Here is a 21475-nt window from a genome sequence, read left to right as displayed (position 1 = left end):
AAACATGGAAAAAGAAAACATCTCAAAACTGCAAAAAAACACCACGGCCCCACCCACCCCACCCCCAGTCCCACAACAAAAATAAAACACGACGCTCCCGCGCGCTCTCGTCCCCTTCCCTTCCCTTCTTCCCGGCCCCCTCCCTTGGGGTCCCTGATCCGAGGATGCGGGGAGGCGATCCCCCACACCTGGGGGGAGGGGGCGCGGGGGGAAGGCCCCGAAGTCTCCAGCGCGCTCCCGGGGAAGGAGCGGGGCGCCCCGAACCCCGACCCCACCCCACCCCCGGCAGCCTCCTGTGCACGCGCGCCCGCGCACGCGCCCGGCGCCCCCGCGTCTCCCCGTGCGCCCCGCGCCCCCCGCGCGCCCCTACACCGGCGTGGTCTTCCTGTTGAGCGTGTTGGTGTTGGAGGCGGCGGCCTCCTTGGCCAGGGTCCCGGGGGCCGGCGCCGAGGGCGCGGGCGGCGCGGGCGCGGGCGCGGCGGGCGGCCCGGTGACCGTGACCGTGACGCCGCCCGCGCCGCCGCCCGCCTCCTTGGGGAAGGCGTTGTGCAGCGTGAGGAAGCCGGACGCCGTGCCCCCGCGGTCCCGATCGGCGCCCGCGCCCCCGGCCGCGCCGCCGCCGCCGCCCGCGCCGCCCGCGCCGCCCGCGCCCCCGGCCGCGCCGCCCCCGAACGCGCCGCCGCCGCCGCCCGCGCCCGCCAGCCCCGCGGCCACGCTGCCCTTGGACGGGTCGCGGCTGAGCGTGTACATGGAGATGTCCGTGGAGGGGAAGCCGGGCGCGCCGGCGCCGCCCGGAGACGCGTCCCGCGACGGCGACGGCTCGCTGGAGCGGGAGCTGGAGCGGGAGCGGCGGCGGTAGCGGAAGCGGTAACTGGGCAGACGGAGGATGGCCGAGGGGCCGCTGCCGCCACTGCCGCCCGCGCCCCCGCCGGCCTTGAGCAGGTCCGAGCGCGACTGGCAGTGCGCCTCGCGGCTGCGCTCGATGTAGATGTTGACGGCCAGCACGCCGATCACCTCGGCCAGGATGAAGGACAGGCCGCCGAAGTAGAAGGACCAGCCGTACGAGTAGTGGTTCTTCTTCTCGTCGTCCCGCTTCGGGCCCGGCTCGCCCGCGTTCGCCGAGATGTACACGATGACCCCGATGATGTTGCTCAGGCCTGGGCGGGGGGGACGGTCAGACGGGAGCCTCGAGGCCACCCCGGCCCGCCCCCGCCCCTGGGCCCCGCCCCGCCCTTAGGTCCTGACCCGCCCCTAGGCCCCGCCCCGCCCTTAGGTCCCGCCCTCGCCCCTAGGCCCCGCCCCCCACAGGCCTAAACTCCTCCCCGGGTGGTTAGGCCCCGCCCTAGGCTCCACCCTCCACAGGCCTAAAACTCCTCCCCAGATGGTTAGGTCCCGCCCCGCCCCTAGGCCCCGCCCCGCCCTTAGGTCCCGCCCTCGCCCCTAGGCCCCGCCCCCACAGGCCTAAATTCCTCCCTGGATGGTTAGGCCCCGCCCCCTCCCTAGGCCCCGCCCCTCCCTTAGATCCCGACCCGCCCCTAGGCCCCGCCCCACCCTTAGGTCCCGCCCTCGCCCCTAGGCCCCGCCCCCACAGGCCTAAACTCCTCCCCGGGTGGTTAGGCCCCGCCCCTAGGCCCCACCCCACTAGACCTAAACTCCTCCCCGGGTGGTTAGGCCCCTCCCTAGGCCCCGCCCCCGCAGGCCTAAACTGCTCCCCAGCTGGTTAGACCCCGCCCCCAGGGAGCCTAGGACTCGCCCCAAGTGGTCCTGACCTCAATACGTCAGGTCTAACCCCACCCCTAGAGAGCCTAAGCCCCACCCCAAGAGAGCCAGGCCCCGCCCAGGCTGGTCTAAACCCCATCCCTAGGTTCAGACCTCCCTGCCCCAATGGGTCAACTTCCATCCTAAACTCCGCCCCAGTTGGTCCAGGTCCACGCCCTACGATGGCCTAGGCCCCGCCTCCCGGTAGCCGAGGCCCCGCCTCACGTGGTCCGCCTGGGTGGTCCAGGCCCTCCTCTGATGGGTCCGATATCTCCATCACTTTTATACGCCTGGGTCTCCCCTGGACCCTACCCTCTGCTCATTTAGACTCTTCATGGGATAATCCCGCTCTGACTCTGGGCCCTGACCTTGGCTGATCTAAAAACTCTTCCTCTCAGGATTACCATCCCAGGCTGGGGATCTCTGCTAGGCCCTCCTCCCCTTGCTGGTCTAAGTCCTCCTTCTTAGAGCAGGTCCTTTTTCTGCTCCAGCCTCCAGACTGCCCAATACCGCCCCTCCTCCGGGGGTCTGGGCTGGGCTCCTCCCCAGGCCCAGGTCAAGCAAGCCAGCCTTCTCAATCAATCCCCGAAGCACCTGCTGTTCTTTATGCTAAATCCTCCCCCTTCTCTGGGTTCCACCTGTTCAAAGAAGCTTCCCAGCACTTCGTAGCACAACTCCTTTCGTGCAAAAAGAAAGTCTTGCCCTGGCTGGTTTGGCTCAGTGGATAGAGCACTGGCTTTGTGGACTGAAGGGTCCCAGGTTCAATTCCGGTCAAGGGCACATGCCCGGCTTGTGGGCTCCATCCCCAGTGTGGGGCGTGCAGGAGGCAGCCGATCCGAGATTCTATCTCATCATGGATGTTTCTCTCCCTCTCTGAAATCAATTAAAATATAATAATTTAATTTTTAAAAAATAGCCCTAGCTGGTTTGGCTCAGTGGAAAGAGCGTTGGCCTGCGAACTGAAAGGTCACAGGTTCGATTCTGGTCAAGGGCACAGGCCCGGGTTGCAGGTTCCATCCCCAGCGTGGGGCGTGCAGGAGGCAGCCGATCCATGATTCTCTCTCATCATTGATGTTTCTATCTCTCTCTCCCTCTTCCTTCCTCTCTGAAATCAAATAAAATATAATAATTTTAAAAATTTTTAAATAAAAAATTTTAAATAAAGGCGGTCTTACTCCTTCATGCGATGCCTCCCTCAGAGCTGTCTGGAGGGTTTGCCAGGACCAGCCTCTTTCTGAATCCGCCCGGGTCCGCAAAGCTAACTTACCCCTTACGGCAGGCTCCTCCCCATCCACAGCCAGATCACTTTCTCCCTCTGCGGCTTGACCTTCCACCGCCCAGCCCTGCCCCCGTCTCTTCCAGACCCGTTATGTCTCCCAGCCTCAGCGTTATGTCTCCCAGCCTCAGCGTCTCCCTTTCCGCGGCCATAACGGGGGCTACAGAGCCTAAGCTCCTCACATCCCTGTTACCCGCCACACACCACGAAGGCGGCACCCACCTTGCCCAGCGGGCGGCGATGGAGTTTGGAGGGAGCCTGGGTGGGCTCCGGGCCCCAGGGGGCGCTCGGACACACACACTCACACACACACACACACACACACACACACACACACACACGTGGCCACGGGGCTGGGCCGCCCCCTCCCCCCGCCTCTCACCTGCTGCCACGAACAGGATGCCCGCCCCCAGAACGATGTTCCTCTTGGACCTGTACACGCGGGAGGCCGCCACACACACGCCCCCCAGCAGCAGCAGGATGGCGCTGAGGATGGGGAAGATGCTGGAGGCCCGGACCACTCCTGCGAGAGAGAGAGAGAGAGAGAGAGAGAGAGAGAGAGAGAGAGAGAGAGAGAGAGAGGGAGAGAGAGAGAGGGAAGGGGGAGAGGGAGGGAAGGAGGGAGGGAGTGAGCGCCAGGGCGGTGGGGTGCGGCCGCCTGCGCACCCCCGCCCCCCCAACCCCAACACCGCGTTCTGGTTATTTCATTCATTCTCCTTTTCCAGCATCTCTCTACCTCTCGGTCTGCTTTCCTCTTTTTCTTCCTTCCTCGGTCTAGTTTCCTCTCGTCTGGCATTTTTTTCTCCCCCCTCGTCCACTCTCCAACTCGTTCTCTGAGCTTCTCTCCTTCTCTGTGGGCCCCTCCCTTTGTCTTTTCCCTTCTCGCACGCTCCTTCCTTTTCTGCGTGATTTCTCTCTTTTTCTCCAGATCCCTCTGTCTAACCTGTCCATAGCCCTCTGCCTCCTCTGCCTTCTGCCTGGGTTTTCTCTTTCCGTTTCTTTCTCTCTCCCTCTCCTTTCCTTCCTCCCCGACCCTCTACACCGGGCTTCATCCACCTCTCTCTCTCTCTCTCTCTCCCTCTCTCTCTCTCTGCAGTCCTTTCCACCCACCCCAAACCCTAGGCAAACAGATTTTGCGATTTCTGAGCGGGAAGCCACAGCCAATCACAATTCAGGATTTGCCGCGTTCTCAGGGCCGCTACCAATCGCATCCCAGGCTCTCGAGTGGCCAGTCTGCGCCCGCAGCTGGCTTCACAGCCCCGGGAGCAGCAGCCAATCCCAGCCCAGAGAGCCACAGCGCGGCGGTCAATCATCTCCCGGGATCTCCTCTCAGCCCGCCTCAAGGTGAGAGGAGGGGGCGGGGAAGGGACCGCTGGGCCAATCCGGGACCAGAAGATCTCAGTGTCTGGCCTTGGATTCGCTAGCAGACTCGTCTCAGCCTGTCGATCTAACTGCCGGCCCCGCCTCCTCCCCGTTCCCCGCCCCCCGCCCCGCCCCATAGTCCCCCAAATCTGTCCGGGACCCCAACATACGGAGCAGATACTCCGCACTGTCATGGTCGTAGTCAGTGTCCTCCGGGAAATGGTTGATCTTCACGCAGACACCTCTTTTCAGCCCTAGAGGGGGACGGAAGTGGTGATGTGGGGGGACTAAAGAGTTGGGGAGCCCCACTGTGAGAGAAGACTCACTGCTTCCCCCATCTCTCTCTCTCTCTCTCTCTCTCTCTCTCTCTCTCTCTCTCTCTCTCTCTCTCTCTCTCTCTCTCTCTATATATATATATATATATATATATATATATATATATATATATATATATATCCTTCCCTCTCTCTCTCCAAACTCCTGGCTTCTGAACCTTTCCCGGCATCTGAGACAAGCTGTCAACCTCTCTGGCCTCATTATCTGCACCAGTATTTTTATTTAATAAAGAAACACACACACACTCACACTCACACACACACACACACACACACACACACACAATCCAAAACTCACTGAAAGGCCACAGGACCCCAGCCCTGAACCCTGGTCTGGGACACGTTTCCCTCTGGTTTCAGCAGTGCCATTTGCTGAACTTGAGGAGTCTGCAAATGCGAGGGAAAACGAAGCAGGCTGCAGAGGGGCAAAGGAGACTACATTTCCCATAAGGCCCTACGAAGTCCTGAGTCCAATGGTGGGGGAGAGTAGCCCCGCTGACTCATGAGAGTTGTAGTCTCTTCATTCCTGCGCTGAAGGAGGGGGATTGCCTGCGCCTTTCCTGGAATAGGCTGGAAGGGGATGGAGTGATCGGAGCCAACAGAGGCGCGTGAAGGGTTAATACCTCTAGGGGTCACTCAGCCTCACCCCCTTCGTCCACCCCAGAATGCTGTCCGCAGCTCCTGGACCTCACACCCTGGAGAAACCTAACATCCCGTATTTGAGGACAGTTCCTGTCCTAGCACATATTGTAGATGGAGACGTGTATGTAAATTAGCACAAATATAAATACACTTTGTCTCCTTGATGTTCCAGCTCCTTCCGAACTCCAGGCTGTGAAACAGTCCACTCACGGATGGAAACTTACCCTGCAAGTGGGCAACTCAGGGGCGCCTCCAGGAGGAAGCGGTCCCTGGGCTGCGCGTGCGCACATGCATTCGCCCCCCCCACCCCCCTCAAGTTGGGTCCAGTTCCTCTTCTGGGGTGCAGCGGCCTCCTGTGCTACTGCCCCCTTTCTGGCAAGCATCGGGATGACTTATGAGTTTCTTCTTGGGGTCTGATTCCTAACATCTCCTATGTGTCTCTATCATTACCTAGTAAAGGAGGCCTCAAGGAAAAAAAGACTACATTTCCCATAAGGCCATTCAATCCATGGGTGTCGAATGAATGAATGAAGAACAAATGAATGAATGAATGAATGATAGCAGAAGGAGAGATTCAAAGCAGAAGATGAACGGAAGGAATGGGGATAAAGACAAGGACTGGCCCTAATCAGTTTGGCTCAATGGATAGAGCCTTGGCCTGTGGACTGAAGGATTCCAGGTTCAATTCCGGTCAAGGGCATGTATGTACCTTGGTTGTGGGCACATCCCCAGTAGGGGGTGTGCAGGAGGCAGCTGGTCGATGTTTCTAACTCTTTATTCCTCTCCTCCCTTCCTCTCTGAAAAAAAAAAAAAACAACAATAAAATATATTTTTTTAAAAGACAAGGACTGGGAGGGAGGACTATAAGGCAGTAATTCCGCTAAGAGCTAATATTGTTAAGTGGTGGATGGACTCGTTGGCGCCATGAAATAGATAACGTTATTATCAGGGTCCCATGAAGTAGATAATGTTATTGGTATCACGCAGCGGCCAGTCGTTGGGAATCAGAGTCCCACTGCTTGATAGTGAAGCCCGATTCTGTCACGTCCTTAGCCGGTGGCCTTGCTGGCGTTACGTAGGCCAGTTTCCTTCAGCTCCTTGGCAGATGAGAAGGGGGGTACAAGACCTACCTCCCGGGGTTATTGTGAGGATTTAATTCAGGTAGAGATTTGGCGCGTTGCCTGAGTCACACACAATGAAGTGCTCAGTCATGATCGGCTGACATGCCCATTGTCCAGATGAGGAAACAGAGGCACAGAAAGGGGTCCTCAGTTCACAGCTGATGGGCGGTGGGAACAGAGCCAAACACACAGCAGTTTGCCTCACGGGAAGGTTCACCCCTCTCTCCCCAGCACCTGCCTCGCACATAGTAAGTGCCTGGTGGATATTTTCATGGAAGAATGATTGAACGGGCCAACAGGCACCTGGAAAGGTACTCAGCATCACTAATCATTAGGAAAACGTGGATCAAAACCACAGTGAGATGCCACCTCATACCCATTACCCATTAGAACAGCGACTGGGGAAAACACACACACACACACACACAAGGATGTGGACAGACTGGGACCCCTGTTGGTGGGAATGTAAAATGGTGGAGTTGTTGCTGAAACCGGTTTGGCTCCGTGGATAGAGCGTCAGCCTGAGGACCAAAGGGTCCCAGGTTCGATTCCGGTCAAGGGCATGTACCTTGGTTGCGGGCACATCCCCAGTCGGGAGTGTGCGAGAGGCAGCTGATTAATGATTCTCTCTCATCAGTGTTTCTAACTCTCTGTCCCTCTCTTTTCCTCTCTGTAAAAAATCAATAAAAATATATATATATTGCCGAAACCGGTTTGGCTCAATGGATAGAGGGTTGGCTTGGGGACTGAAGGGTCCCAGGTTCGATTCCGGACAAGGGCATGTACCTTGGTTGCGGGCACATCCTCAGTCAGGGGTGTGCAAGAGGCAGCTGATCGATGACTCTCTCTCATCTATGTTTCTAACTCTCTATCTCTCTCCCTTCCTCTCTGTACAAAATCAATAAAATATATTTTAAAAATATATATATATTAAAAAAAAAAAAACTGAATATAAAGTTTAAAAAAAAAATGAAGACTAGCCCTGGCCGGTGGCTTGGTTGGTTAGAGCATCAACCTGACACACTAAGGTGGTATCCCGGTCAGGGCACATACTAGAATCAACCCATGGGTGGGTGGATGAGTGGGGCGACACATCGATGTCTCTGTCTCCTCTCTCTCCTTTCTCTCTCCCCCCCCCTATAAAATCAATCAATACATTTAAAAAATGTCAAGTGACAATAATAGTAACAATAAAGCTAGCCAGCATGTACCTCCCTACCCCCCCACACACACATACACACACAATAAAACATGTAAGTCCAGTCTTTGGCTGCCTGGACACCCACTGACTTCATTTCCCCCAACCTCTGTGCTCACTCCTTCCTCATCTCCTTTCCTGGCTTCTTGGTGTCTCTCTGATTACTTTCTTTTCTTTCTGTTTCTTTTTCTTTCTTTTTTTTTTTTTAATAGGTTTTTATTGATTACTGAGGGAGAGGGAGAGAGAAACATCAGCTGGCTGCCTCCTGCATGCCCCCTGCTGGGGATCAAGCCTGCAACCCAGGCCACGTGGACCAGGGCTCTGCCTTTTTTAAAAATATTTTTATTGATATTGATTTTTTTTATTTTTTACTTTTGTTACAGAGAGGAAGGGAGATGAATAGAGAGTTAGAAACATTGGTGAGAGCCCTAGCATAGTGGTTGGCAAACTCATTAGTTAAGTATCAACCTGAGCCAAACAGAGCCAAATATCAACAGTACAACAATTAGCCGAAACCAGTTTGGCTCAGTGGATAGAGGATTAGCCTGTGGACTGAAAGGTCCCGGGTTCGATTCCGGTCAAGGGCATGTACCTTGGTTGCAGGCACATCCCTGGGGTGTGCAGGAGGCAGCTGATCGATGATTTTTTTAAATATATTTTATTGATTTTGTACAGAGAGGAAGGGGGAGAGATAGAGAGTTAGGAACATCGATGAGAGTCATCGATCAGCTGTCTCTTGCACACCCCCTTCCTTTCCCTTCCTCTCTGAGATCAATAAAAAAAATACATTTTTTAAAAAGATTACTTGTTAAAAAAGAAAGAAAGAAAGAAAGAAAGAAAGAAAGGAAGAAAGAAAGGAAGGAAGAAAGAAAGAAAGGAAGAAAGAAAGAAAGGAAGAAAGAAAGAAAGGAAGAAACATTGATCAGCTGCCTCCTGCACACTTCCTACTGGGGATGTGCCCATAACCAAGGTACATGCCCTTAACTGGAATCAAACCTGGGACCCTTGAGTCTGCAGACTGACACTCTTACCACTGAGCCAAACCGGTTAGGGCTGATCAATGACTCTTTTTTTTTTTTTTATGATCAATGACTCTAATCATTGATGTTTCTATCTCCTTCTCTCTTCCTCTCTGAAATCAATTTTTTTAATTTCTTTTAAATAACAGTTTCTGGCGGCCCTGACTAGGTAGGTAGCTCAGTTGGTTAGAGTGTCTTCCCAATATGAGAAGGTTACGGGTTCGATCCCGTCAGGACACATACAGGAATCAACCAATCCTATATTATAAAAGGCTGATATGCAAATCGATCCAACGGTGGAAGGACAGGTCGCTGTGATGTGCACTGACCACCAGGGGGCAGACACTCCATGCCGGAGCTGCCCCCTGGCGGTCAGTGTGCTCCCACAGGGGGTGCACTGCTCAGCCAGAAGCCAGGCTCATGGCTGGTGAACACAGCTGTGGTGAAGTGGGCCTAAGCCATCAATAGGAATTTCCCCAGAGGGTTCCTGGGCTGCAAGAGGGCATAGGCTGGGCTGAGGGACACCCCCCCCACCACCACCAGTGCACAAATTTCATACACCGGGCCTCTAGCGAATACATAAATAAGTGGAACAACAAAGGGATGTCTCTCCCCCTTCCTCTCTCTAAAATAAGTAAGCAAATAAATAAATAAATATTACTTTTTATCTTAAAAAAAAAAAAAAAAAGAATAGTTTCTGGCATATAGTACAAACTCAATAAATACCAGTGGTTGAATGAATGAATGAATAAATGAATAGTATTCTTACTCTATCCCCTACGCTGTCCTAGAGGTTTCAGGATTCGAGACCGCCCGCTTGGCTCTGTGCCTGCTGCTCCGTCAGACCAGTCAGTGAACCTGAGGTCCCGTGTCCACAGGAGGGAGAAAGTTACTGAGGAGAGAGCTGGGCGGGGTGTGAGGCGATAGGGAGTGGAGGCGACTGTGGCGAAACACACACACAGACACGCACGCACACTCACACACACACACACACACACCTGCCCAGGTCTCAGCCACGGAAACAGCTGCCACTCAGACCCGCCCCATCGTGGCCCGGGCAGACAGACCCCCGTGTCCTCAGTCTTCGGCGAGTTCAAAAGAAGCTGGAAACTGGGTTTTCGATGCGAAACCTCCCTGGTTTTAAATGTTGGCTACCGACTCCCTGATCCAGGCTTTGGTTTCCGGAAGTTTTGAACACCCCACCACCACCACTGTGCCGAACCACGCGTCTATCTGCGAACCCCACCCCGGAGGCCTTGAGTTCTCCAGGCTCTGCCCCACCGGCGGCTGGGCGACCTCGGGAGAGTGACTTAACCTCTCTGAGCCTCAGTGTCCTCATTCCCGATGGGAGGGCGGCGCCCAGCTCATAGGACAGAACCAGGTGACGGTATTCCCAACTGCTCACCCCGCGCGCCCAGCCCGAGGGGGAAAGGGTGGAGGACAGAAAGGGATGGAAAAGAGGAGAGGAGGAATCGCATGGGGAGCCATGAGCTAGGCTGGCCCCACGGCTGCAGCCCCGAAGTGGGAAGATAGTCCCACGGGGGACAGGTGCAGAGGGACCTCTAGGAGGGCGGGCTAGGGAGGAAGGGAGGGAGGGAGGGAGAGAGAGAGGGAGGGCAGGACCCAGGCGGGATCAGAGATGGAGATGAGAGGCGGTGGGTGGGCTGGAAGAGCAGTGAGATCTGGGAGGAGGAAGAGAAGGAGGTAGGCTTGAGGGGGGTGGGGACAACGAAACAGCCATGGGGAGGACGGGGAGGGCCAGGACCCGGTGGGAGGCTGCAAGAAACCCGGGTGGGGAGAGGCAGGCAGGAGAGGAGGAGCCCACCGGCATGGCTCAGTGGTTGAGCATCGACCTATGAACCAGGAGGTCACGCCACCGTTCGATTCCTGGTTGGGACTCACGCCTGGGTTGCAGGTGTGGGGTGTGCAGGAGGCAGCCGATCAGTGATTCTCTCTCTCATCATTGATGTTTCTATCTCTCTCTCCCTTCCTCTCTCTGAAATCAAAACTTAAAAAAAATAAAATTAAATTAAAAGAGCCCTAGCTGGTGTGGCTCAGTGGATAGAGCATCGGCCTGAGGACGGAAGGGTCCCAGGTTCGATTCCTGCTCAGGGCACATGCCTGGCCTGTGGGCTCAATGCCCAGTAAAGGGCGTGCAGGAAGCCGCCCATCAATGATTCTCTCTCATCATTGATGTTTCTCTCTCTCTCTCCCTTCCTCTCTAAAAATCAATAAAAAGCCTGCAGACTCAAGGGTTCCAGGTTCGATTTTGGTCAAGGGCATGTACCTTGGTTGCGGGCGCATCCCCAGTAGGGGGTGTGCAGGAGGCAGCTGATGGATGTTTCTGACTCTCTATCCCTCTCCCTTCCTCTCTGTAAAAAGTCAATAAAATATATATTTTTAAAAAATAATAATAAAATAAAAAAGAGGAAAAGTGACAGGCGAAATCAGAAGGGTGCTGAAGGAGAGAAACAGCCCAAGCGAGGGAAGAGATGGAGGAGAGGAGCAGGAGCTGGGAGAGAGAAGACGCTGAGGGTTCAGAGGGATGCAGAGGAGCTGGAAGGCGGGAGGAGAAGGTATAGCAGTGCGGGGACCAGCCGCGCATGTGCGGGGAGGCAGGACCACCCACGGAGGCGGGACCACGAGGGGGTCCTCGGGCCGGGGGCGGAGCTGAGGGGGGCCAAGGGCTCGGGGCGGGGCTGGGGGTGTCCTGGGCCTGAGGCAGGGCTGGGGGTGTCCCGTGGCGGGGGCGGGCTCCGGGGGCGGGGGTCCCGGGCCGGGAGGGATCTGGGGGGGGGGTACCCCGGGCCGGGGGCGAGGTTGGGGGGGGTCCCGGGCCGGGGGCAGGTTTGTGGGGGGGTCCCGTGGTGCGGGGCGGGGCTGGGGGGGTCCCGGGGCCGGGCTGGGGGGTCCCGGGCCGGGGGCGGGGCTCGGGGGGGGTGTCCCGGGCCGGGGCGGGTTTGGGGGGGGTCCCGGGGCGCGGGGCGGGGCTCGGGGGGGGGTGTCCCGGGACGGGGTCGGGCTGGGGGGATTCCGGGGCCGGGCTGGGGGAGTGTCCCGGGCCGGGGTCAGGCTGGGGGGGGTCCCGGGGCCGGGGGCGGGGCTCGGGGGGGTCCCGGGCCGGGTTTGGGGGGTCCCGGGCGGCCCTACCTTCCAGGCAGCAGATGCGCCAGAGGCCGGAGTGCGTGAGGCCGCCGGGGTCGCGGCGCTCGGCCGGCGCCCCGCGGTGCGGCGGGCCCTCGTCGGCCGTGAGGTTGGTGGTGTTGCAGATGAAGGCGCGCGTGTACAGCCAGTAGTCCGTGCTGATGGCGATGGTCATGAGGCCGAAGGCGGCGAAGGCGCCCACCGTGGTCACCAGCACCTGCACGCCCTTCTCGCACCACAGCCCCCGCTCCTCGTTCCAGCGCTTCAGCGACTCCAGCCTGACCGCCGGCAGCCGGGCGGCCGCGGGCCACCAGCGGGGCAGCGCGGGCGGCGCCGTGCCGGCGGCGGGCGGGCTCAGCGGGCGAACGGCGGGCCGGCCCCGGGGGCCTGGGGGGCGGGGGCGGCGGCGAGGACGAGGCTGGGCCCGAGGGGTCAGAGGGCGGCCATGGTCAGCAGCTGCGGAGAGCAGGGAGCGAGAGGGGGGAAATTAGGGGGCGCCAGGACCTCCCCAGCCCCCCATCCCAGCACCCTTCGCCCCCAAAACAGCCCCACCAGGTCCCCCCTTGGGACAAACTCCTTCCACGATGCTTCCCAAGCCCTCCCTGGCTCTGCCAAACTGCTCTGGCCGGTGTTGCTCAGTGGGTAGAGCCTCGGCCTGCAGGCTGAAGGGTCCCGGGTTCGATCCCCACCAAGGGCACAGGCCTCGCTAGCAGTCCCTGGTCACAGGGGCGCCTGCAGGAGGCAACCCAACCCGCCCATGTGTTTCTCTCACATCGATGTTTGTCTGTCTTTCTTTCTCTCTCTCTCTCTCTCTCCCTCTCTCTCTCTCTCTCTCTCTCTCTCTCTTCCATGCTCTCTAAAATCCTGGGGTGAGGATTTTAAAAATAATAAAAATAAAAAAACAGCCGAAACCAGTTTGGCTCAGTGGATAGAGCGTCGGCCTGCGGACTGAAAGGTCCCGGGTTTGATTCCGGTCAAGGGCATGGACCTTGGTTGCAGGCACATCCCCAGTGGGGGGTGTGCAGGAGGCAGCTGATGGATGTTTCTCTCTCGTCAATGTTTCTGGCTCTCTGTCCCTCTCCCTTCCTCTCTGTGAAAAAAAATCAATAAAAAATATATTTTAAGAATTAAAAAATAAATAAAAAAGCAAGTCTTCCCACCAATCCCACCAAGAAAGTGCCCCCACCTCCTGACACCAGGACACCCCTCCCCCTCACTGTCCTTCTGGAGAAAGGCATCCCTCACCCCAAGGAACCCCGTCCTCTTCCTCCGTCCCTCCTAGACCCCAGCACCATCCTCCCTCTCTACAGCCACGTCCTCTCTTCCCTGCAGTCCCACCTCTTCCACTCAAGAAACATGAACCTCGCCCTAACCGGTGTGGCTCAGTGGACAGAGCGTCGGCCTGCGGACTGAAGGATCCCAGGTTCGATTCAGGTCAAGGGCATGGACCTTGGTTGCGGGCACATCCCCAGTAGGGGGTGTGCAGGAGGCAGCTGATGGAGGTGTCTCTCTCATTGATGTTTCTAACGCTCTATCCCTCTCCCTTCCTCTCTGTAAAAAAAAAAAAAAAAAAAAAAAAAAAAAAAAAAAAAAAAATCAATAAAATATTTAAAAAAAAAAGAAAAGAAAAAATAAAAAGAAAAGAAAAATAAAAAAAGAAAAGAAACATAATCCTCTCAAGCTGTTCTCGCCTTCCAACAAGTCTCCCCAACGAACTCTCGCTGTCCGCGCGACTCAGAAGAATCTCGCGAGGCCAAGAACAGCTGCTCCTTCTCCTCCTGGGAACCCCCTTCCCCACAAGGGGCTGGGGGTCATAGCCAGCCTGGAGGAGCAGCCTGGGGGTCAGACGGGCTGGGGGTCAGAGGGCTGGGGGTCAGAGGGGCTGACCCCCGGCCCCTCTGACCCCCAGCCCTCTGACCCCTCCTCTCTGTGGGCCCAGGTTTCCAGCCTCTGACGATGCACCCGCCCCAGGAAGATCCCCAGAGCGCCTCTGAGAACTGGCACCCGAGTCCCACCGGAGAGGTGGGGTTCTGCTGGTCGGCGCCGGTGTAGGCCGGGGCGTCTCAGCCCTGAGAGCTCCCCGGGTTCTGATGGGCAGCCAGCACCCCCTGAACCCCGTCCCCACCCCATCCCTCCCGGCAGCTCCTGCTGTGTCCCTGGCCCCACCGCCATCTCTAACTATGACTCTGACTCAAGAAAAAAAAAAACCAAAAACACAAAAACCACTCTTTCCTTGGCTTAAAGAAGTCTTTCCAGCCCTGACCGGTTTGGCTCAGTGGATAGAGCATCGGCCTGCGGACTGAAAGGTCCCGGGTTCGATTCCAGACAAGGGCATGCATGTACCTTGGTTGCGGGCACATCCCCAGTGGGGGGGGTGTGTGCAGGAGGCAGCTGATGGATGTTTCTAACTCTCTGTCCCTCTCCCTTCCTCTCTGTGGAAAGTTAATAAAGTATGTTTTGTTTTAATTAAAAAAGAAAAGAAATCTTTCGAGCCTGGCCTGGCTCCGTGGTTGAACCCACGAACCAGGAGCTCACGGTTGGATCCCCGGTCAGGGCACAGGCCCGGGGTGTGGGCCCGGTCCCCAGCGTGGGGCGTGCGGGAGGCAGCTGGTCCGTGATGCTCTCTCATCGTGGACGTTCCTGTCTCCCTCTCCCTTCCTCTCTGAAATGAATGTTTAAAATATACATATATATTTTTTAAAGTCTTCGGAATCCGGCCCCCACCACCTCTACAACTTAGACAAACTCCTCGCCACCATCGCCCTCTCCTTCTCCGTTAAGAAAAATTCCCCCCTCGGGCTCCACAGCGTGTCCCACTCCCCGGAGTCCCTTCCCGCCGGACCCCGATTCCTCCCCCTTCAGGACTCCCAGGCTCCGACCTGCAGGCCCACCGCTGTCCAAGGAGGGGCCGCCCCACCCCGACTCCATGGCCCGGCCCTCCCACCCCCTCCCACCGCCTCCCACCGCCCCCCCCCCCCCCCCCCCCCGCCCAGGGCAGCCCTTGGTATCACATCACACAAGACGAACCCCCACCTCTGATCGCCCCAGCTCCCCTGGACCTCCCACTCCCTCCAGTTCCTTCCCGCACCCGCCACCTTCCTCTTACATCAGGAGGAGTCTCCCTCCGTCCCTCCGGCCCTCTTCCCCCACCCACGCTCCTCCCAGCATCTCCTCTGCTCAGGGAACCCCCTCGGTGTGTCCCTCCGGACTTCCCTTCCTGGGGAACCCCCCAGAACTCCGCGGAACCCGGCTACGTGTCACCTGTGAGGACCTTACACGCACACGCTCTCCCCACACCCCCTGTGGACAGCGCCCCTGAGGAGAATCCCATGTGCAGGACCCCCGCTCTCCTTCAGCTGGAAAGGGTGTCCCCGTTCCCGCCCCCCACCCCCAGGGTCCCCCCACCACGCCCCCAGCCCTGCCTCCTCCACCTCGCCCGCCCGGTCCTCCCAGCGCCTGTACCTGCCTCCACCTCTCCCTCTTCCCCAGACTCCCCCCCTCCCTGAGTCCCTGCTGGACTTGGGGGGCCACCGAGGAGGGGGAGGAGCCACACTGGGTCCCAGGACCCGCTGACCTTGGCCTCCGCCCGCCCCCATCGGCTGGCCCCCCGCCGGGTCTGCGCCCAGGGGTTGCTGAGAAAGGTTGTCTATGGGGGGGGGGGGTGTCCATGGCAACGGGGCCCAGTGACCCACACACACACACACACACACACACACACACGTGGTCCCTCCCCCTCCCCGGCTCCTGCCTGCCCACACGCAGCCCCTGGCCGGCCCATTCATGGGGCTCCGGGCTCGGACACCCCCTGTTCCCCTCCTGCCCCCCCCCCGTCCCCCCTGTCCCAGGCGCTGCCCCTGCCTCCCCTTCCCCTCCCCTCCAGGCAGCTGCCCGGCTGCCTGGGCCTCATCTCCCCCATCCGGCCCGGCACCGGCACCTTCCTGCTCCCGCCTGGGGGAGCCTGCGGCCCCAGGAGGCGCCCCCTCCTCCTGCTGGGCCCCCTACGACCCGGGACTGGGAGGGGAGGGGAACAGGGTCCATGAGGGGCATTTTCTGTCCCCCAAAAAGATCTGGAGACATTTCCTTGTACCGATTCGGGGGGGGGGGGAGAGATGTTTGGCCGGAGGGACTGTTCCCTCGGTCCATCTGTCAGGGGCCCCCATCCTAAAGCTCCCGCATACGACAGGGGCTGTGCCCCCTCTCTCCCTCCTCGGAAGGGGACCGGCTCCTTCCTCCTCCAGAACTGGGGGGCCCGGGGGGAAGGGGGATCGCAGAGCCTGCCTTCCACAGCCACCCACCTCCGACGAAGAGCAGGATCAGGCTCACCTCGGTCAGCGACAGGTCAACTCGCCGGAGGAGCCCGGAGCACGGAGGAGGGGGCGGGCCGAGCCCTGTCCTGTGGGCACCCCCCTTTCAGAGGCACCCCGTGCTCCCCAGTTCTCACGGCTCACCCTCCTCCCCCGGCAGCCGGGGACCCAGGCGTCCGACCCGGCCGGGATGACAAGGAGGGGGCGTAGGGGCAAAGGGGGTGCTGAGGTGGGGAGCGGAGGCTGAGGCACAGCTCTGAGCTCTCGGGGGACCCAGGCAGGGGTGATGGTGAGGGGTTTGAGACGTGGGGGGGTGCGGGGAAAGGTGAGGAAGAGACAATTTGGTTCTCGTGTGTGTGTGTGTGTGTGTGTGTGTGTGTGTGTGTGTGTCGCTGGGTAAAGTGCGGAGCTGGAGGACGACGAGAGAGGGAGGGAGGAGGGAGCAGAGGGAGGGGGGCCGCTGAGGATGGGGGAGCCGGGGAGAGGAGGTGGGGTAGGGATTGAGTTGGGGGGGCACAGGGTCTGGGTGGCAGAAGGAAGCTGGGGGGAAAGAGAGAGAGAGACCTGGAGAGAGAGAGAGAGAGAGAGAGAGAGAGAGAGAGAGAGAGAGAGAGAGAGAGAGAGAGAGAAGAGGAGAGAAGCGGCAAGAGAGAGACTTGGAGATGGGGGAACGGGGATGGGGGAGGGAGGGATTTGGGGGAGGCAGCGGCTGGTGGCAGAAGGAACTTGGAGACACACACACACACACACACACACAGAGAGAGAGAGAGAGAGAGAGAGAGAGAGAGAGAGAGAGAGATCCAGAGAAAGAAGGGGACCGAGAGACAGAGACCCAAAGAGGGGAGACCAAAGAGATGGGGGAAGGTGAGGGAGGGAGGGACGGCGGGGAGCGGGGGGGCTGGGGTGAAGGAGAGGAAGGTGTGGGGGGGGCAGGGCCTGGGTAACAGAAGGGAAAAAAGAGACACAGAGAGAGTCATCCAGAGAGGGGGAGGAGAGACAGATGGGAGAGACAGGGAGAGACAGAGGGGATGGGGGCGAGGGCAAGGTCTTCACAGAGAGGAGAGAGAGAGAGAGAAAGAGAGAGAGAGAGAGAGAGAGAGAGAGAGAGAGAAGAGAGAGAGAGGATGAATGGGGGAAATCTAGGGGACCGAGGTCTGCAGGCGTAGAAGGAACGAGGGGGGCCCAGAGGCAGAGGCCGATGGATGGAGCAGGGGCCTGGGCCAGACAGAGCCCCGAGGTCCGAGACACAGGCGCCGAGAGCGAGGAGGCATCGGAAGGAAGGTGGAGGGAGAGGGGAGAAGGGCCAGGGAGGAGGAGGAGGAGGAGGAGGAGGTCAGAGAGGAAGGACACCCCTGCCCCCGGCCCCGCCCGCACCCCCGGCCCCGGATCCCTACCCCCATCCCCAATTCGAAGCCGCCGCCCCCACCCCCACTAGCCTCCATCTCTCCACAGCATCGCCTGCCGCCGCCGCCGCCACCGCCTCTTCCCGTCGTCATGGCAACGGGATCCAGGCGCCCAGCCAAGGCTGGCAGCGGCGGCCGGAAATGAGGGGAGGGCCTTTTGCAAAAGGGACCCCAGGAGCTCCTAGCCCCATGTCCCCCCAACATCCGAGGGGCACGCTCAGCCGCCCTGGGGTCTCCCCATCTCACCACCACCACCACCACCACCACCACCACCACCACACACGCACCCCCAGACAGAGATCCCCGGAAAATAAAAATTAAAAAAAGCCATGGTACATGCACCAGGTTTGCAAGCCTTTTTGAATGGCACCAGCAAAATATTTTCTTCATACCCCCTACCCACCCGTAGCTCAGAAAGCTTGATTTCCACGAGGTGGGGGTGGGCGTGAAGCGCAAAAAAAAAAAAAAAAGGAGGAGGATGCAAGAAGCGTGGGTGGGGAGAAATGTGTCCGGGGCCCCCTCCCCCCCAATCCGGCCACAGTTGGGAGAAGAAGGAGGCCTGGCCGGTGGGTAGGGAGTGAGCTAACGGGAGGCGGGGGTTCAGAGGAGACAGTTTGGTCTTTGGGTGCAAACCTCCGAGATGCCCCTGTGGGTGACCTTGGGCACAAAAACATCTCCCCTTTGTCAGTTATAACTGCCCCCTGTCCCATGGAAACAGAGGTGCCAGGAGGTCCTTGCAGGCAGACCCAGGCGAACCATGCCTTCAGTGCTGCGAACAGGCTCGGACCCAGCAAGCCCTAGCTAACCCCAGAAGCTGGCCGGCAGAACCCTGAGTGAGGCATGTGTATGCTTCGTGTTCTCCCAGAACCCCTGGCACAGGGGTCACAGCGGTTCCCATTTTACAGACGGGCAGACGGAGGCCTCGGAGGTGGGAGCCGACTTGCCCACATCCCCCAGGGAATAAAAAGCAGAGCTGGGCCCGGCCCTGGTGTGGCTCAGTGGTTGAGCATCGACCTAGGAACCAGCAGATAAAGGTTTGATTCCCGGTCAGGGCACAAGTCATGCTGTGGGCTCGATCCCCAGCCAAATCGATGATTCTCTCTCTCCTCCTCGGTGTCTCTCCCTCTCCCTTCCTCTCTGAAATCAATAAAAAATATGAACGCTCAGCTGGCGTGGCTCCATGGTTGAGTGTCAGCCTATGAGCCAGGAGGTCACGGTTGGATTGCCTGTCAGGGCACATGCCTGGGGTGTGGGCTTGATCCCCAGTGTGGGGGGCGTGAAAGAGGGAGCTGATGAATGATTCTCTCATCATTGATATTTTTCTCTCTCTTCCTCCCCTTTCCTCTCTGAAATCAATTTTTAAAAAATATATATTCAAAAACAAAACAAAAAAAACCCAACCCTGACTGGTGTTGCTCAGTGGATAGAGCGTCGGCTTGCGGACTGAAAGGCCCCAGGTTTGATTCAGGTCAAGGGCATGTACCTTGGTGGCGGGCACATCCCCAGTTGGAGGCGTGCAGGAGGCAGCTGATTAATGTTTTTCTCTCATCGATGTTTCTAACTCTTTATTCCTCTCCTCCCTTCTTCTCTGTAAAAAAATCAATAAAATATATTTTTAAAAAACAAAACCCAGACACCAGAGGGTGAAAACAGTCTGGCTGGTGTGGCCCAGTGGGTTGAGTATCATCCCATGGACCAAGAGGTCCCGGGTTTGATTCCTGCGTCAGGGCACATGCCCAGATTGTCAGCTCGATCCCCAGCAGAGGGGCGTGCAGGAGGCAGCTGCTTGATGTGTTTCTCTCATTGATGTTTCTCTTTCTCCTTCTCCCTTCCTCTCTTGTTTAAAAAAATCAATAAAAACATTAAAAAGAAAAAGAAAAAAAACAACAAAGGGTGAAAACAACTCGAGGGCACTAAAACCAGGCACTAGGCCGGATCCGTGGTTGGCAAACTGCGGCTCTCGAGCCACATGGGGCTCTTTGGCCCCTCGAGTGTGGCTCTTCCACAACACACCACGGCCTGGGCGAGTCTATTCGGAAGAAGTGGGGTGAGAAGAAGTTTAAGTTTAAAAAATGTGGCTCTCCAAAGAAATTTCAATCATTGTGCTGTTGACATTTGGCTCTGTGGACTCACGAGTTTGCCGACCCCTGGGCCAGGTCACCCTCGGTGGCGCGGGCTGCCCTATGCATTGTGGGAGCTGGGCCTGCCTCCCTGGTCTGCACCCACTGGGTGCCCAGAGTGAGGGGTTGTGATAAAGAAAGGGAATCCGGTCTGTTCCACCTCAAATCCTGCTCCTTGTTTTATTAATCTCCCGCCAAGGACCTGCTCCTATTGATTTGAGAGAAGTGGGGAGGGAGAGAGGGAGGTAGAGAGAGAAATGTCGGTTTGAAGGAGGACCCTTCATGAGCTCTGCTTCCCGTAGAAGCCCAGGGCAAGTATGGATCCTAAAGCCTAGGTGGGTGGCTGTGGAGAGTGGCCACAGCGTTTGGACAGGTCCAAGCCTCGGGCTAATGAGAGGGCACCGTCCTCTCATGGCCACGTGCAAGTCCCAGCGAGGAGGGCAGGGCCTCCGGGCACAATGACAGCCAGCAGCTGTGGTTGTCAGCGTGAACCTGTGGTCCCAACACGTGGCCCCGCGTGCCTGAGCGACGTGGGCTTGATAGAGTTCAGGTGCATGTAGTTGTGTAGGCTCGAAACCCACGAGCATGGCCCTCACTAGTTTGGCTCAGTGGCTAGAGCGTCAGCCTGCGGACTGAAAGGTCCCAGGTTCAATTCCAGTCAAGGGCATGTACCTTGGTTGCGGGCACATCCCCTGTGGGGGGTGTGCAAGAGGCAGCCGATGGATGTTTCTCTCTCATTGATGTTTCTGATTCTCTGTAAAAAAAAAAAAAAAAAAAAAAAAAAAATTAGTAAAATATATTTTTTTAAAATAAAAACACAAGGGGCCAAAGAGCTGTATGTGGCTCTAGAGCCGCATTTTGCCAACCACTGTTTCAACCAACCAAGCCACACCAGCCAGGACAGGAAGCCCTTTTTTTTTTTTTCTCTTTCTTTCTGTCTGTCTTTCTCTCTCTCTTTCTTTCTTTCTTTCTTTCTTTCTTTCTTTCTTTCTTTCTTTCCTTTTTGCAGAGAGAGAAACATTGATTTGTTTTTCTTTTCCTTTTTAAAATCTATTTTATTGATCTTTTACAGAGAGGAAGGGAGAGGGATAGAGTTAGAAACATCGATGAGAGAGAAACATCGATCAGCTGTTTCCTGCACACCCCCTACTGGGGATGTGCCTGCAACCAAGGTCCATGCCCTTGACTGGAATCGAACCTGGGACCTTTCAGTCCACAGGCCAATGCTCTATCCACTGAGCCACACCGGTTTCGGCTGATTTGTTTTTCCACTGGGGTATGCATTCACTGGATTCCACGGTGTGCCCGGACAGGGGATGGAACCCATCAGCTTGGCTGGTATTGGGATGCTGCTCTAACCAACGGGGCTACTCCTCCAGGGCCTGGCAAAGCTTCTCCGTGTGTGTGTAGCTTCTCTTACCTGCCTTTCCATCCATCCATCCATCCCTAAGTCATTATCCCCCAGATGGGTCAGCCTTTGGTTGTCTCTCCCTCTGATAGGTCGGGACCTCCCTCCCCGCCATGTTCCTCCCCATACAAATATATTTTTTTAAATATATATTTTAGCCGAAACTGGTTTGGCTCAGTGGTAGAGCGTTGGTCTGTGGACTGAAAGGTCCCAGGTTCGATTCCGGTCAAGGGCATGTACATTGGTTGCGGGCACATCCCTGGTAGGGGGTGTGCAAGAGGCAGCTGGTCGATGTTTCTCTCTCATTGACATTTCTAGCTCTCTATCCCTCTCTCCTCCTCTCTGTAAAAAAATCAATAAAATATATTTAAATATTATATATATA

The 21475-nt window shown here is 57.5% G+C and overlaps 1 protein-coding gene across 1 annotated transcript; it reads right to left on the bottom strand.

Moving 5' to 3' along the window:
- Window positions 1–75: 75 nt before the first annotated feature.
- Window positions 76–12246, bottom strand: CACNG8 (calcium voltage-gated channel auxiliary subunit gamma 8). Its single transcript, XM_084906234.1, has 4 exons — window positions 11862–12246; window positions 4567–4650; window positions 3417–3557; window positions 76–1157 (listed from the first exon to the last, which is right to left on the bottom strand). Exons 1-4 carry the CDS (start codon window positions 12028–12030, stop codon window positions 367–369), a joined length of 1185 nt encoding a protein of 394 aa, XP_084762360.1. The 5' UTR covers window positions 12031–12246; the 3' UTR covers window positions 76–366.
- Window positions 12247–21475: the final 9229 nt, after the last annotated feature.

This window comes from Pipistrellus hanaki, assembly GCF_964339955.1.
Source record: "Pipistrellus hanaki genome assembly, chromosome: 15".
NCBI lineage: Eukaryota > Metazoa > Chordata > Mammalia > Chiroptera > Vespertilionidae > Pipistrellus > Pipistrellus hanaki.
The sequence above is the reverse complement of the archived record's forward strand: the minus strand, read 5'-3'. Positions and strand labels throughout refer to the sequence as shown.

Excerpts from the sequence above, each read along its gene's own strand:
- CACNG8 (XM_084906234.1), bottom strand. The coding sequence starts at position 12,030 with ATGACCATCGCCATCAGCACGGACTACTGGCTGTACACGCGCGCCTTC. Across the intron at positions 4,651-11,861 it reads GCGCATCTGCTGCCTGGAAG|GGCTGAAAAGAGGTGTCTGC; the intron begins GTAGGGCCGCCC and ends GTCCCCCTCTAG. Across the intron at positions 1,158-3,416 it reads CATCCTGTTCGTGGCAGCAG|GCCTGAGCAACATCATCGGG; the intron begins GTGAGAGGCGGG and ends CCCCCCGCCCAG.